Raw genomic sequence first — 15,349 nt, 5'->3', positions numbered from 1 at the left:
TAGCCATTGCAGATATACCGGAGTCCCTAATGCATGGAAGGCGATAAAGGCCATGTATGTGACACTGATGGGGCACTTTGTATATGTTCCGCTTCCATACGCCATATACAATGATTATACATTGCAGCACCTGACGGCCTGTACTGTGCAATGTGCAGTGTCTGCTCCATGTTCTGAGATGTGTAACTATTGTGTGCCGAGCAAACACGTCTTTGTTCCATTATTGGCTCCTCAAATGTTTGATGATGGAAATAATATGGGAGCAGCGTCTATGGTGCGGTTTATATCGTACACAAGGAAATAAGGAAGTCATGGCAGGCGTTATATCATTATTTGTACATCCATCATATGTACCCTTGCATGGTGCGGTTCTGTCCTCTCTGTCACCTAAATTTTGGTTATTTAAAAATGCTATTGAATTACCAAAAACTTAGGTGATAGAACCGCACGATACATTGGTACATAGGATGGATATACAAATGAGAGGAGCTTGTAAAAGAAACATCACATAAAAATTTTATCAAAAAGTGATCAAAACAATAGAGATTCCCCAAAATAAGTAAAAAGTACACCTGACCCTGCAAAAAAAAGATGCCCTATGCATCCCCATCCATGGAAATATAAAAAAGTTACAGGTGTCAGAATATGGCGACTTTAAGAAAAAAAATAATTTTTGCGATGCCATGTAATGAGCGTGTTGTTGGCGCCGATGATCCCCCTGAGCTCCGCGTGAGGAGAACTCTGTGGCTTCTGGCTCCTTCATAGCTCTCGTTGTTTGCGACAAATTAGATTCTCTTTTTCCCGGCATGTCTAAAATGGACAAACTGCCAATGTGGATGAAAGGTGTTTGTCCATGTCAGTTTGTCTGCACTGCCTGGAGCAGATCAGATAATATGCAAATGCTTGTACACTGAGGGTTAGTGTGTGTTTACACAGAGACATAATAGCCCTGGGTCCTGAGATAAGCTGCTGCAGTCGTTTTTGTGTGATTGAGGAACAAACATCCAAACTTTCACATTTATAATATTAGTAGGAAGGATAGGATAGGATGGGAGGATTAGTAGGAAGGATGATATATTGCTGTAGAGCCGGTTCCTATTATTTAGTTTCTTGAATATATTTGCCCCTATTGCACTGAGGGTGTTTGGGCTGTTTCTTGTGATAATCTCGTGTTACATCTAGTGTATCACTATACCCGGGTACATTTCTGCTCGGTGTCCAGCGCTCTGCACCTTCTAAACAAATAGAGATATAAGGAGCTTGGAGCGAGTCCCAGTAGCGGTGGCTGAGGCTGGCGTGTACATGGTCTCGCTCCCACACAAGTTGTGCTTCCTCCTCAGCAGATCTCACTTGCAGGTAGTATCTTTCATGCATTTTATTTCTTATTTGAGGGGGGTGTCAGTGGCCCCCAGAAACCATTGTGATAATGACTGTGTGTGGACATGACATGTACAGTGAATACTGTACAGATGAGAAAGCACCAGCCACAGTCCTTGCTGCCGCACCAGGAGTCTCCTCATTCATTGGCAGCAAGCAGAGCTGCTAATAATATTGAACTATATCATATATTAGAAAGTTGTAAAGAGGTTTATTTATATTATTTATACACCTTAATATTAATTCATTTATGGGGGGAGGGACTGTTCACCCCATAGACCTAGTGATGTCCATAGACCTGTATTGGCATGGTAGAGGACCCCTTTAGTTATGTCCATATGCCCTAATTGAACAAACAGAAAAATGGTTTCCTAAATAGACAGGTAATTCTTAGAGGAATGTGTGATATATATGGTTCCTCCTTCTCACCTTCCCAGGGTCTCCTTTATCTGTGACACGAGTCTTCCCCTACAGCACCTGCTCTTTACTAGTGTTTATATGGTGGCCACACCTGGATCTCTTTAATATTTGCTCATTATTTTTGTTTTATGCATAGAAAAAAGTAAACCTAAAAAACAATATAAAAAACAATCCCAGCTGTAAATGCAAAATGGATTTCCACACTGATATATATATATATATATATATATATATATATATATATATATATATATATATATATATATATATAATCTCCTTTACATCAGGCACAGGATAAGCAAAATAAAATCCAGGCTTCACTTCAGGCAAAAAAAATCCTGCTTGTCTGAGCACTAACTAAGCAGAAGATACTAACTGTACATATGGCTTACTACCAGCCACATGAATCAACCAAAACAACACTGTACCGTACACAAGGCTCTCAGTGTCAGAACAGACCCCGGCACCTCCTCTTCCCCCAGGATCTGCCCTGGAGTGCAGGATCTGCAGCCGTTTATGGCCCAATAATGAGCCCATGACCCGAACCTGGAGCTGAGACCTACTCAAAACCTGCCCTGGACTACACATATATCTGGGGGAGATATAGTGGGACACCAGCACTCTGCCTGTCACCATCTCACTAAATACATATATATATATATATATATATATATATATATATATTGTGTGGAAATCCATTTTGCATTTACAGCTGGGATATTTTATGTTTATTTTTTTATGTATACAACAAAAATAATGAGCAAATATTAAAAAGATCCAGGTGTGGCCACCATATAAACACCAGTAAAGAACCAAGTGAGAACAATTCCCAGTGACTACCTCATGGAGCTCATCAAGAGAATGCCAAGAGTGTGCAAAGCAGGAATCAAAGCAAAGGTGGCTACTGTAAAGAACCGAGAATAGAAGACAGATTCTCAATTGTGGTCACACTGTTTGGTAAGTCTATAACAGAGGTTCTCAAACTTATTTTGTCTACCGCCCACTTCGAGAATTAATTATTTTCTAGCGCCACCCCCCCCCCCCAAAAAAAAAAAAAAAAAAAAAATTAGCGGCAAAATTCACTTGTTTTCGTAATATCGTCGAATGACATGACTGGCTGTGACATGATGGCGCGTGCGCTTTTATATGAGGCAGCGGGCGGCCTAGTACTTTCGAGAATGGACTAGAAACTTCTCACTTCGCATTGGAGCTTACCGCCATCTATGGTACAGTTTGACAACTTTTGGACAGGAAATAGTTACTGTCTAGTCCCCTAGATGGCGTTACACGAGGAAACGCGCGTAAAGGAGCGGTAAAGTTTGTGTTAAAAGCAAAAAAAAACAATTTTTAAAGGGGTAGCCTCATGAAGCTTGATCTGCCTTCTAAGATGCCTAAAAATCTTCTTTCTTCCTGTTTGTTCACGTCAATTAGCCCCACCCCCAAATTAGTGTGTAGCTCCGCCCACCACATAGCGTGATCCTATGGGATGACTGAAGGGCCTGTGATGTCATCAAAAGGTCCTGTAAACTTGGATTTACCTTGTACGGAGTTTCCTAAAGGACCTGGCTCCTCTGCCCACTAGCAGCCTGCTCTATATAATAAAGCTTTAGCCTAGTGAACAGAGAGACCAGGTCCTTTAGCCCAGTAGGATTTAGATTGCTTTATATAAGAAAGCAGCACTTATTCCACACCCACACCCCCTCTATCTCACAGCAGGGAGCTAGGTGATGTGTATGTGATGTGTATGTGTGGTGCAGACACAGGCTGGCTCCATACACTCAGCCCCACACACAGCAGGGAGCTATGTCATGTGGCTCCCTCAGCAATGAGCAGGGGGCCAGGTGCTAGTGTCCAGAATGAAGTGAATAAAGTAAGATAGTGGACAAACAAAGCAGTTTTGCTGAAGCAGTGTATTTAGGAAAAGTCTTAAATACACATTAACAAGCAGTATAGACAGGATCATTGTTATGATACCACCCCTTTAAATTAGCTATCGCCCCCTAAACCGCTTCAACGCCCCCCAATCTTCTCTGTGCCCTTTACTGCCCCCCTATAGGCCTCCAGCGCCCACAAGGGGGCGTTATTGCCCACTTTGAGAAAGACTGGTCTATAATCCCACGTGTTACTTCTGAGTTTTGATGCCTTCAGTGTGATCTACAATTGTCATAGTCATGGAAATACAGAAAACTCTTTCAATGAGAAGGTGAGGCCAAACTTTTGCTCTGTACTGTATATAGACAGTAAAATCCATTTTGGCAGTTACAGCTGGGATTTTTTTATGTTTATTTTGTTACAGTATGTATGAAACAAAAATAATGAGCAAATATTAAAAAGATCAAGGTGTGGCCACCATATAAACACTAGTAAAGAGCAGGTGCTGTAGGGGAAGACTCGTGTCACAGATAAAGCAGACCCTGGGAAGGTGAGAAGGAGTAACCAGCAAGCAGGGGGCGCCGCATCTCTGCTATCGCCCACACGGTTCCAAAGGGGTCCAACTCCCAGGTACTTTACAGGGTTGGTTCAGTCTGAGGCAAAGCAAGAGCCTGACTGGAGACGACAACACATCATTAGAGAAAAAGTACAGATGGAAGTAGGGAGGGAAAGATGGGGAAGGGGAGGGAAAGATAGGGAAAGGGTATTGGAGGTTATATCCGAGGTACTGGAATTCAGGGGAACCTTAACTCTTTAAGGACACAAGGTTGTTTATTTTTTCCTCTCTACCCTCCAGGATTTACCCTCCATACCTTTTTTTTTTTTTTGTATTAATTGTTGACCCAGCCATCGCGGGGGCTTATTCTTTGTATGACCAGTTGTACTTTTACTTGGCACCAGTTTGGGGTACTTTGAATGTTTAGCTTTTATTAAAGTTTTTGTGAGGTCCTTGGGAAAAAAACTTACAATTCTGTCACAATTTTTTTGTTTTGTTTCTATGGTGTTCACAATGTTTCCTAGCAGGACATAACTATTAGTACAATGCCAATGCTATATATATATATATATATATATATATATATATATATGTGTGTGTGTTACTAAATAATATGCCACTTTGCAGCTGTGGCCAGCGAATCCATCCTGATGTCCGCCATGTGTTTTAATATTTTTTTGGCAAGGTAGGTTGTAGTTTTTATTGGTACCTTTTTATAGTGTCACGTTTTATTGCCCGAGTCCACCACTTTTTATTTCTGACTCCAGCCCCGGGTGTCCGCTGGAATCCATAAGCTATGTAGCAGACGTGTAGCTCTGTAGACCTGCATTGTGGCGCTGACGTAATAATATGGTGCAGAGACGGACGAGGGAAAAAATGAATACATACCTGCCACAGCCTGAGATATTTGGGGTTCTCTTCTGTCACCCCCTCAAGGGACAGCTTATAATTCATATGTGGAGGGTAATAGTTGTAGCCACAGTTCTAATAAATGATAACATACTGTGCGACGTGATAGTTATCAGTCTGATCACCGATTATTGGTCGCTTGTCCAGGATTATTCAGAAATATCTAAATGCTGTACCTTGCTCTCTGGTGGCAGCCACAGCTTCCTGACGTGTGTTGGTTAAGAGCAGGGCTCCGACTCTGCAAATACAGCCGCTGCTTGCATCATTGTGTGTTGTCATGCATGTCAGCAATGCCTGCCTATAAGGGACTGTCAGGTCGCAGCCCCCGATGAGGTCTGTGAGATGTCTAATCTCCGCAGAACCCACAAGTGTGCACTGTCTGCAGATCTGAGATGTCTTCACTTCCAGGTTTCACAATGGTAAACCGCAGTAATTAATGTGAGCAATTCTGAGACGGAGGGTTAATAGAGAAGGAGCCTCTAATGATATCAAGACAGATCACGGAGTTCTCCTTATAGCTTCTATTCAGATGTTCTGGGAAAGCCAGGGACCAAGCAGTATGGCAGCTGAGCATGCATGCAGAGGAGAAGTTGCTACAGATACTATTATCATCTCCCATGGGAACAAGGGATCGAGGATATTGAAACTGAGCAAACCTCAGGAGAGGGTAAGGAACCACCACAGCATGGCTTCATCTTACTTTCAACTAATGTGTATAGACCATGATACAGTCACTACCCCGTCCCTTACCCCAGTTGTCTAGTGTCCTCTGTCTCCAGGAACTGCAGCCATACATGGCAAGTTTATGGCCGTTGTGTTTTATTACTTATATAAAACTGACCAAATACAGAGCAGCCTACATGTGATAATTGGAGCGGCCTGTATGTGATACCTGCAGCGCCCCACATGCAGAAGTCTCAATAAAAAAAAAATTCTGGCAGAATAAAAACAGTCCTATTAACATTTTTGAGGAATATTGTTAGTCAAGAAAGAGTATGAGATGCAGTAACACATACAAATAATACACTGACATGTACACACATGGACAAAATTGTTGGTTCCCTCGTTTAATGAAAGAAAAAACCCACAATGGTCACAGAAATAACTTGAATCTGACACAAGTAATAACCAAACTCCATGCTGACAACCACAAAGCTTCAGGGAATGTCCTATGGACAGAGGAGACTTTTTGGCCATCAGCTCTATGGTCACAGACTGAAAAATGAAGCCTATCCTGAGAAGAAGACTGTCCCTACTGTGACACATGGAGGAGCTCTGTTATGTCCCTACTGTGACACATGGAGGAGGCTCTGTTATGTCCCTACTGTGACACATGGAGGAGGCTCTGTTATGTCCCTACTGTGACACATGGAGGAGCTCTGTTATGTCCCTACTGTGACACATGGAGGAGCTCTGTTATGTCCCTACTGTGACACATGGAGGGGGCTCTGTTATGTCCCTACTGTGACACATGGAGGAGCTCTGTTATGTCCCTACTGTGACACATGGAGGAGTTCTGTTATGTCCCTACTGTGACACATGGAGGAGGCTCTGTTATGTCCCTACTGTGACACATGGAGGAGCTCTGTTATGTCCCTACTGTGACACATGGAGGGAGCTTTGTTATGTGCCTACTGTGACACATGGAGGAGCTCTGTTATGTCCCTACTGTGACACATGGAGGAGCTCTGTTATGTCCCTCCTGTGACACATGGAGGAGCTCTGTTATGTGCCTACTGTGACACATGGAGGAGCTCTGTTATGTCCCTACTGTGACACATGGAGGGGGCTCTGTTATGTCCCTACTGTGACACATGGAGGAGTTCTGTTATGTCCCTACTGTGACACATGGAGGGGGCTCTGTTATGTCCCTACTGTGACATATGGAGGGAGCTCTGTTATGTCCCTACTGTGACACATGGAGGAGGCTCTGTTATGTCCCTACTGTGACACATGGAGGAGGCTCTGTTATGTCCCTACTGTGACACATGGAGGAGGCTCTGTTATGTCCCTACTGTGACACATGGAGGAGGCTCTGTTATGTCCCTACTGTGACACATGGAGGAGGCTCTGTTATGTCCCTACTGAGACACATGGAGGGGGCTCTGTTATGTCCCTACTGTGACACATGGAGGAGGCTCTGTTATGTCCCTATTGTGACACATGGAGGAGCTCTGTTATGTCCCTACTGTGACACATGGAGGAGCTCTGTTATGTCCCTACTGTGACACATGGAGGAGCTCTGTTATGTCCCTACTGTGACACATGGAGGGGGCTCTGTTATGTCCCTACTGTGACACATGGAGGGGGCTCTGTTATGTCCCTACTGTGACACATGGAGGAGCTCTGTTATGTCCCTACTGTGGCACATGGAGGAGCTCTGTTATGTCCCTACTGTGACACATGGAGGAGCTCTGTTATGTCCCTACTGTGACACATGGAGGAGGCTCTGTTATGTCCCTATTGTGACACATGGAGGAGCTCTGTTATGTCCCTACTGTGACACATGGAGGAGGCTCTGTTATGTCCCTATTGTGACACATGGAGGAGCTCTGTTATGTCCCTACTGTGACACATGGAGGAGGCTCTGTTATGTCCCTATTGTGACACATGGAGGAGCTCTGTTATGTCCCTACTGTGACACATGGAGGAGGCTCTGTTATGTCCCTATTGTGACACATGGAGGAGCTCTGTTATGTCCCTACTGTGACACATGGAGGAGGCTCTGTTATGTCCCTATTGTGACACATGGAGGAGCTCTGTTATGTCCCTACTGTGACACATGGAGGAGGCTCTGTTATGTCCCTATTGTGACACATGGAGGAGCTCTGTTATGTCCCTACTGTGACACATGGAGGAGGCTCTGTTATGTCCCTATTGTGACACATGGAGGAGCTCTGTTGGGGGAACAACAATTTTGTCCGTGTGTGTATAATGGTAAGAGGGTAATATTTCTGTACTAATATCGGCCTCCGTACATAAATAGCATAAAGTGGGTTGTTCACTTTATTTTAATTGACGGCATATCCTCAGGATAGGTTATCAATAAGAGCTCAGTGGGGATCCAGTACCCAGGACCCCTGCTGACCAGCTATTTGTAGGGGCTGCAGTGCTCTTGTAAGATCCATTAGGCCTCTTCACAGTTTACATCGCCGGCCATTAGTTTGGTAGTGGCTGTGCCATTTAATAAGCGCCTCAGTCCATTTACTTCTATGGGACGGCTGGTTTCATGGCGTTCACCATATGGGATAAATACTTTTATGCCTTTATAGTCTGCACATTTATTATTTTTAATGTATTCTATCAGAAGGGTGTAATGGAAACTTTAGGAAATTAAATATTTTTATGTATTTTAAAAACCTTAAAATATTAAACTTTTTGTAGGCGGCTTGAAACTGGGATCATTAGATCGCTTATACCATAGACTGCAGTCTACTGTACTGCAGTCTATGGTAAAATCCCTGTAGTTACTATTGAGGCCAACCACAGACCAGCCTCAATAGTAGTATTGTTATGGCAGGGCTGTGAGCCTTCAGAAAGTCCCCGGCTGCCACAGCAACAGAACAGCCCCCGCGATCTCTCATGTTTAATGCGCTGCTGGAATCCACAGTACATGTACGCCAGATGTCAGCAAGTGCAAGGAAAGCTAATGATAGACATGAGAATTATTTCAAAGTGTAACATTGTGTTAACAGGTATCTATGACACATGTAGAAGTGTTATTGTGACTTATGTGGCAACTGCAGCAGCCCACATATACCACCTGCAGCAGCCCACATATACCACCCCCGCATATACCACCTGCAGCAGCCCACATATACCACCTGCAGCAGCCCACATATACCACCTGCAGCAGCCCACATATACCACCTGCAGCAGCCCACATATACCACCTGCAGCAGCCCACATATACCATCTGCAGCAGCCCGCATATACCACCTGCAGCAGCCCACATATACCACCTGCAGCAGCCCGCATATACCACCTGCAGCAGCCCGCATATACCACCTGCAGCAGCCCACATATACCATCTGCAGCAGCCCGCATATACCACCTGCAGCAGCCCGCATATACCACCTGCAGCAGCCCGCATATACCACCTACAGCAGCCCGCATATACCACCTGCAGCAGCCCGCATATACCACCTGCAGCAGCCCGCATATACCACCTACAGCAGCCCGCATATACCACCTGCAGCAGCCCGCATATACCACCTACAGCAGCCCGCATATACCACCTACAGCAGCCCGCATATACCACCTGCAGCAGCCCGCATATACCACCTGCAGCAACCCACAAATATCATCTGCAGCAGCCCGCATATACCACCTGCAGCAGCCCGCATATACCACCTACAGCAGCCCGCATATACCACCTACAGCAGCCCGCATATACCACCTGCAGCAGCCCGCATATACCACCTACAGCAGCCCGCATATACCACCTACAGCAGCCCGCATATACCACCTGCAGCAGCCCGCATATACCACCTGCAGCAGCCCACATATACCATCTGCAGCAGCCCACATACACCATTTGCAGCAGCCCATATACCACCTGCAGCAGCCCACATATACCACCTGCAGCAGCCCACATATACCACCTGCAGCAGCCTGCATATACCACCTGCAGCAGCCCGCATATACCACCTACAGCAGCCCGCATATACCACCTGCAGCAGCCCGCATATACCACCTACAGCAGCCCGCATATACCACCTGCAGCAGCCCGCATATACCACCTGCAGCAGCCCACATATACCACCTGCAGCAGCCCACATATACCATCTGCAGCAGCCCACATACACCATTTGCAGCAGCCCGCATATACCAACTGCAGCAGCCCACATATACCATTTGCAGTAGCCCACATATACCATCTGCAGCAGCCCATATACCTGTGGTTAGTTTTAGTTTGCTGCTTATTGGTGGGGGTGCGGGTGTTTGATCAATTTGATATTAATGATTTATCCTAAGGACAGGTCATGAGTATAAAAATCCTGGAAACTCCATAACGTGTGCTGCTCATAATGAGCTAATAATTATTGTTCCATCTATGGCCAACTTTACATGTTATATTATTTTCTTGTTACCTCCATATGGCTGATAGGCCTAGATATGTCTCCAGGCTCCTTTATAAGCCATACACTGACTTATGGGGTAAATGGCTATAGGTTGCACAAGTTTCCTTTCTTCTGGAGGACAGCTGTGTGTTTACCAGAGAGCATTCTCAGTTAGACACCATACACCACTTGTCTCCATGAATAGTACCAGAACCCTGTGACTCTACTGTATATGATGGCGGACTATGACGTGTGCAGTTGACGCTTCTTATTTCAGGACATAACATTTTTCATTACTCAGTTGTTTGTTGATTCTGAAGTCAGCGTCACCAAATTAGATCCAAACACAAAATTGTAAATCATTAACAATAAGATAATATCATGTTCTTCCTCTCCCATAATCCTAGGTGTATGGTTTACAAAGCATAAAAAGTTGCAAACGTTTTACATAAAACCTTTTTGTGCAAAAAAAAAAATAAAAAGGCATTGTTTTGTTCAGCTTCTGAACCGAAAATACCATAGACCAGAGGGGGAGATCACTATATATAAGATATAGATATGGATGGATACGAATGGATATTTGGCATTGGGGTGTGTGTGTGTGTGTGTGTGTGTGTGTGTGTGTGTGTGTGTATGTATGTATGTATGTATATGTATATATATATATATATATATATATATATATATATATATATATATATATATATACACACACACACATATATATATATATATATATATATATATATATATATATACCATAGAGTAAGGCTACAGTGCGAGGCTGCAGTGAATAACTCTTAAAGGGGTTGTCTCATCATTAAATAGCATACTCATTTTATAGATGATAGAAATAGATAATCGGTGTTCAGAGTATAGCAGTGCACGCAGACACACATCAGTTACTGTCCCCATGGCCAGGTCTCTGCATAGTGATCATCTGTACACTACAGCTCAGTCAGCTATATACTGTATATAGCTTCTTACCTCGGAGCCTCAGCAGTACATGGTACTGTACAGCTGGGAAGAAAAAGTGCCAGAGGGGGGAGGACACTGATCTGTCCAGAGCCCACCATCAGATTAGGATAAAGGAAAATGGGGGCAGATTAAATTAGAGAGATATTTATTGCTAAAAGACTGCAACTGACTTTAGTACAGCTTTTAATAGAATGTCTGGATTCACAGGCGTACAGGACAGCTCATGATGAAGAAAGATGCAGAACTTTAGGCCATCAAACATGTGGGTGAGCTAGCTGAGCCTCACCCCTAGCACATGTAAAGCTACTTTTTGGATAGAGCAACACACTGCTGAGAGGGAGCAATTGTGAAAGGGGTTTTCTGTGACTACGATATTGATTATCTATCCTTTGCTTAGGTCAATATCCATCATCAGTATCAGATTGTTGGGGATCCGACATCTGGCACCCCCACGATCAGCTGTTTGATGTGGCTGCTCGGTGAGAATGCGGAATGTTTGACCCTACCAATTGAATAATGATGGCGTATCCAAAGGTCATGTCCCGGAATAAGCCTTGGTGCCACACAGGAGTCACTATCTGGACCTATATACAAGGAAGGTAGAGCCATAGAGACAATGAGGGTACAGCAAGGAGAGACATCATATAGAGAAGCCCAAATGGAAAAAAAAAGCTGGATCAGGACTCAGACGAGCGGCTGATGGTGGATATAGTAATACCAATGTTATATAGAGGATTTCTTAAAGGGCCAGGAGTAATTCCCCAGATTTCTAGATTGCGAGAGCGTGTAAGAATAGACCTTCCTTATCCTTTACATTGGGTTCCCCTTCTCCTCTCAAGTGTAAAATGTGATAGAGAAGTATATATGTGTGTGCATTTGGCATATGACAGTTTCATGTTAGTGTGCTTAAACTATCTATAGATCTGTACACCGCTGATGTTTAGAGTCCATGATATTTTATGAATGTTCATGTGGCAATAAATGGAGATGTAATGAACACTGACATTCACCCGTAGACGGACTGCGCAGGTGGTGATTCATGTAGCACATCAGTACATTCATGTCATGGGGTGCACGTGTTGATTCTTTAGAGTACAGCCACAGTTTCAATCCCTCCATTATATATTGTCCTCGCCCAGAAGAACAGATACGTTTGCTCCATTGGGAGAAGAGATTCCATACATCTATGTGGCTAATGTTTTTTGGATTTTATATATCCCATATATGAGGTTTTCAATAATGAACCAATAAAAGTTGAGTTTTATCTACCAGCAGAACTCTAGAAAGAGCCACAAATACAATGTTCGATCTGGAAATGTTCTGTTATTCACAGGGGACGTATACCGGAAATAACTGATGTGATGGGGGAATCTGGAGAAACATCAGGATACAAACGAAACAACAAAATCTTATGTAAAATAGAGAGGCAGATTGATGGTCTGTCCTTAGGATAGGTCATCAGATCAGGGGGAGTCTGACACTTGCACCCCAACTGATCAGCCATTTGCAGAGGCTACAGTGTTCGGGGGAGCCCTACAGCCTCAATACTTCTCTCAAGCACAGCACTGTCACTGTACAATGGCTGTGCTTGGTATTGCAGTTCAGTCTTATTTCTTTGGGACTGAGCTGTATAGAGGCCATGTAACTCATGAATGTGGCGTTTTCTTGTATTATTACCCCCATCATCCTCTGACAGTGTTCTCTCTTCTCCCGCAGGTCATGTAGGAGCACCGGAATGTTTTGAAAATGGGAGTTTTGGTTTTCATGAGGAACCTGCTGCTGGCTCTCTGCCTCTTCCTGGTACTGGGCTTTCTGTATTACTCCGCCTGGAAGCTTCACCTCCTGCGTTGGGAGGATTCACGTAAGTCTCTTATTGTTCTCTTACATCTTTATGGTCTGTAATTCCACTGCCGCACCTCTAGGCTTTCTCTCAGGGTCAGCTGCTTCCCTATCCCCCCTTCCCCCAGGACTCTCCGTCCTTCTGCAGTCCCCTCTGCTCACTGTAACACACCATGAGGCCTAGCACATCGGTACTGCTTGCTGTACTTCTGGCAGCCATACAGGTCTGAGGACAGGCTGCAATATGGAGGTAACAGTCTGCAGTAGTGCTGTGTCCTGCTGATGCTGCTGGAGCTGAAGCCTCCTCACTCCTACCCCGTACTCTAGTCACTGTGGTTTCTTTATGGCCATTTTGTATGAATGGATTTCAGGGACCTGGGCAGGCGAGGTTGGAGTCTACATGCTTGGTCTTCAGGTGAGTTTTAGTATCATTAGTCATAGACTAGAGGTGTGATATGTTCCTCCCTAGAAGAAGATCAGATCATTGGGGGTTAGTAGTCAGACCTCCAATAGTCAAGACGAATTATATATATAAATGAGTTCCTGTCTGTCTGTTCTTTATGCACGACTGGACCTATCTTCACCAAATTTGGCACACAAATGTGTCTGGGAAGGTTTAAGACCAGGCCTCAACTCTTGGACGTACCGTTCCGGAGATACAGCTTTCCCAAAACAATGACCTGCATTAGCCAATAAAAACCTGCAAGTCTTTCACTCATATTCCAACTGCCATACACACCGTCTCTCCACATGTACAATCCAACACTGATATCCAAACTGAGATACACGCATCAGAGGATTAGATATGCACGTCAGTACACAGTACCACATGCCAGAGGATTAGATACACGTGTCAGCACACAGTACCACACGCCGGAGGATTAGATATGCATGTCAGTACACAGTACCACATACCAGAGGATTAGATACACACCTCTGCACAGAGTACCACACGCCGGAGGATTAGATATGCACGTCAGTACACAGCACCACATGCCAGAGGATTAGATACACACCTCTGCACAGAGTACCACATATCAGAGCTTTACTCCAGATTTCCATAGCAACCCAGCTATTTTTCTTCACTGCTATAGGTCAGCATTAAAGGGGCAGGGCGCTGTGGATGACAATGTTACACAAAGTCACGTTCATACAGCTTTACTCCAGGTATCCATAACAAGCGATCGCAGGTTTTTCACTGATATCCGAAATGAGATACACATGATCACATGATGCTTATGGACACACACAAACGACATACAAAATACACCAGTGCAAAACTTATGGGGCCACTACACAAACCAAAAATGAAATATACCCGTGCGAAGCCGAGTCCTCCTGCTAGTGTGTGTGTATGTTGTAGTATTAGAGAGAGGATCATACTATGGCATTTGGACTGACGGTCAGTTGGGGGTTCGAATTTGGGAAATAAAAGGGGACATATAAAAGTTTACACAATGGTGGCTGTATGGTCACAATAGAGTCTCCAGTGTTAGTGCACCTGCTGTAGACTTGGGGTCTATAGGGCCCCTTTAATGGCTGTGGACTGCGTTTGCTTCTCTCTGCCGAATCGTGAGGTGACTGTGTGAGGTTAGACGCTGGTGATCTCTGCTCCGTCAGTAATAAATAGAGATTTGGCTCGGCTCCACAGAGTCTTTATGGAGATTTTTGCAGAGTAAAATTAATCAAGGAAATGGAAGTTTTCAGTGATGAGGAATGGCCTGGTCTAATGAAAAGATCTGCAATGTAAATGCGGCCTGCTGCAATCTAACTCTTAAAGGAGACCTTCATCTCAAGGATAGTGCGGCTCCACATTCAATGGTTCCCCACAACTCTGGAGACGTAGCTGCACCCTCATAGACAATGAGGATATACTGACTCCAGCATCAACCACAGCAGCCGACCTCACTCCTAGGTACTGGCCATATGAGAATGACTGGTGGAGTGTAAGAGAAGGCGAAATGAGGGGCCCGGGACAGGCCGCTAACGTAGGACAAACACAGAGTACAGACTATGGGGAGTATCTATGGACTACATGTCTACCAGTCTAGAAACACTTGGTCCATTGCTATTAAATATTTTCTGGCATACACTCCAGGGTTGGAAGCCTTTTAGTCCTCGACCCCTCCTTTTAAACTATCCTTGTACTTCACTCTGTCTTGTGCTGATAACTATAAATCTCAGCCCGCCAATGTATATGCATGTTAGGCTTGGTTTGAGAATGCATGTGTTTTCAATGGAAAGAGTAAAGTTAACTGCTGGTGTCCTCTCCATACTCCCCAATATTCCTCCAGACCCCTCTGCCCTCCTCCAGACTCTTTTATTTCCCTCCAGA

At 44.3% G+C, this 15,349-nt stretch overlaps 1 protein-coding gene across 5 annotated transcripts in view; it reads left to right on the top strand.

Annotated features, from left to right (window-relative positions):
- The window catches only part of ST3GAL3 (ST3 beta-galactoside alpha-2,3-sialyltransferase 3), a 154,555-nt gene that overhangs the window by 9,587 nt on the left and 129,619 nt on the right, over positions 1–15,349 (top strand). For all 5 annotated transcript variants that reach the window (XM_075287315.1, XM_075287316.1, XM_075287317.1 and 2 more), the window contains one exon: positions 12,892–13,036. In XM_075287315.1, the coding sequence (XP_075143416.1) occupies positions 12,922–13,036 (115 nt within the window). In that variant the 5' untranslated portion in view covers positions 12,892–12,921. The remainder of the gene's footprint in view (positions 1–12,891; positions 13,037–15,349) is intronic.

Source organism: Leptodactylus fuscus, chromosome 9 (assembly GCF_031893055.1).
Source record: "Leptodactylus fuscus isolate aLepFus1 chromosome 9, aLepFus1.hap2, whole genome shotgun sequence".
NCBI classification, from domain to species: Eukaryota; Metazoa; Chordata; class Amphibia; order Anura; family Leptodactylidae; genus Leptodactylus; species Leptodactylus fuscus.
This window is presented reverse-complemented; position numbering and strand designations above follow the sequence as displayed.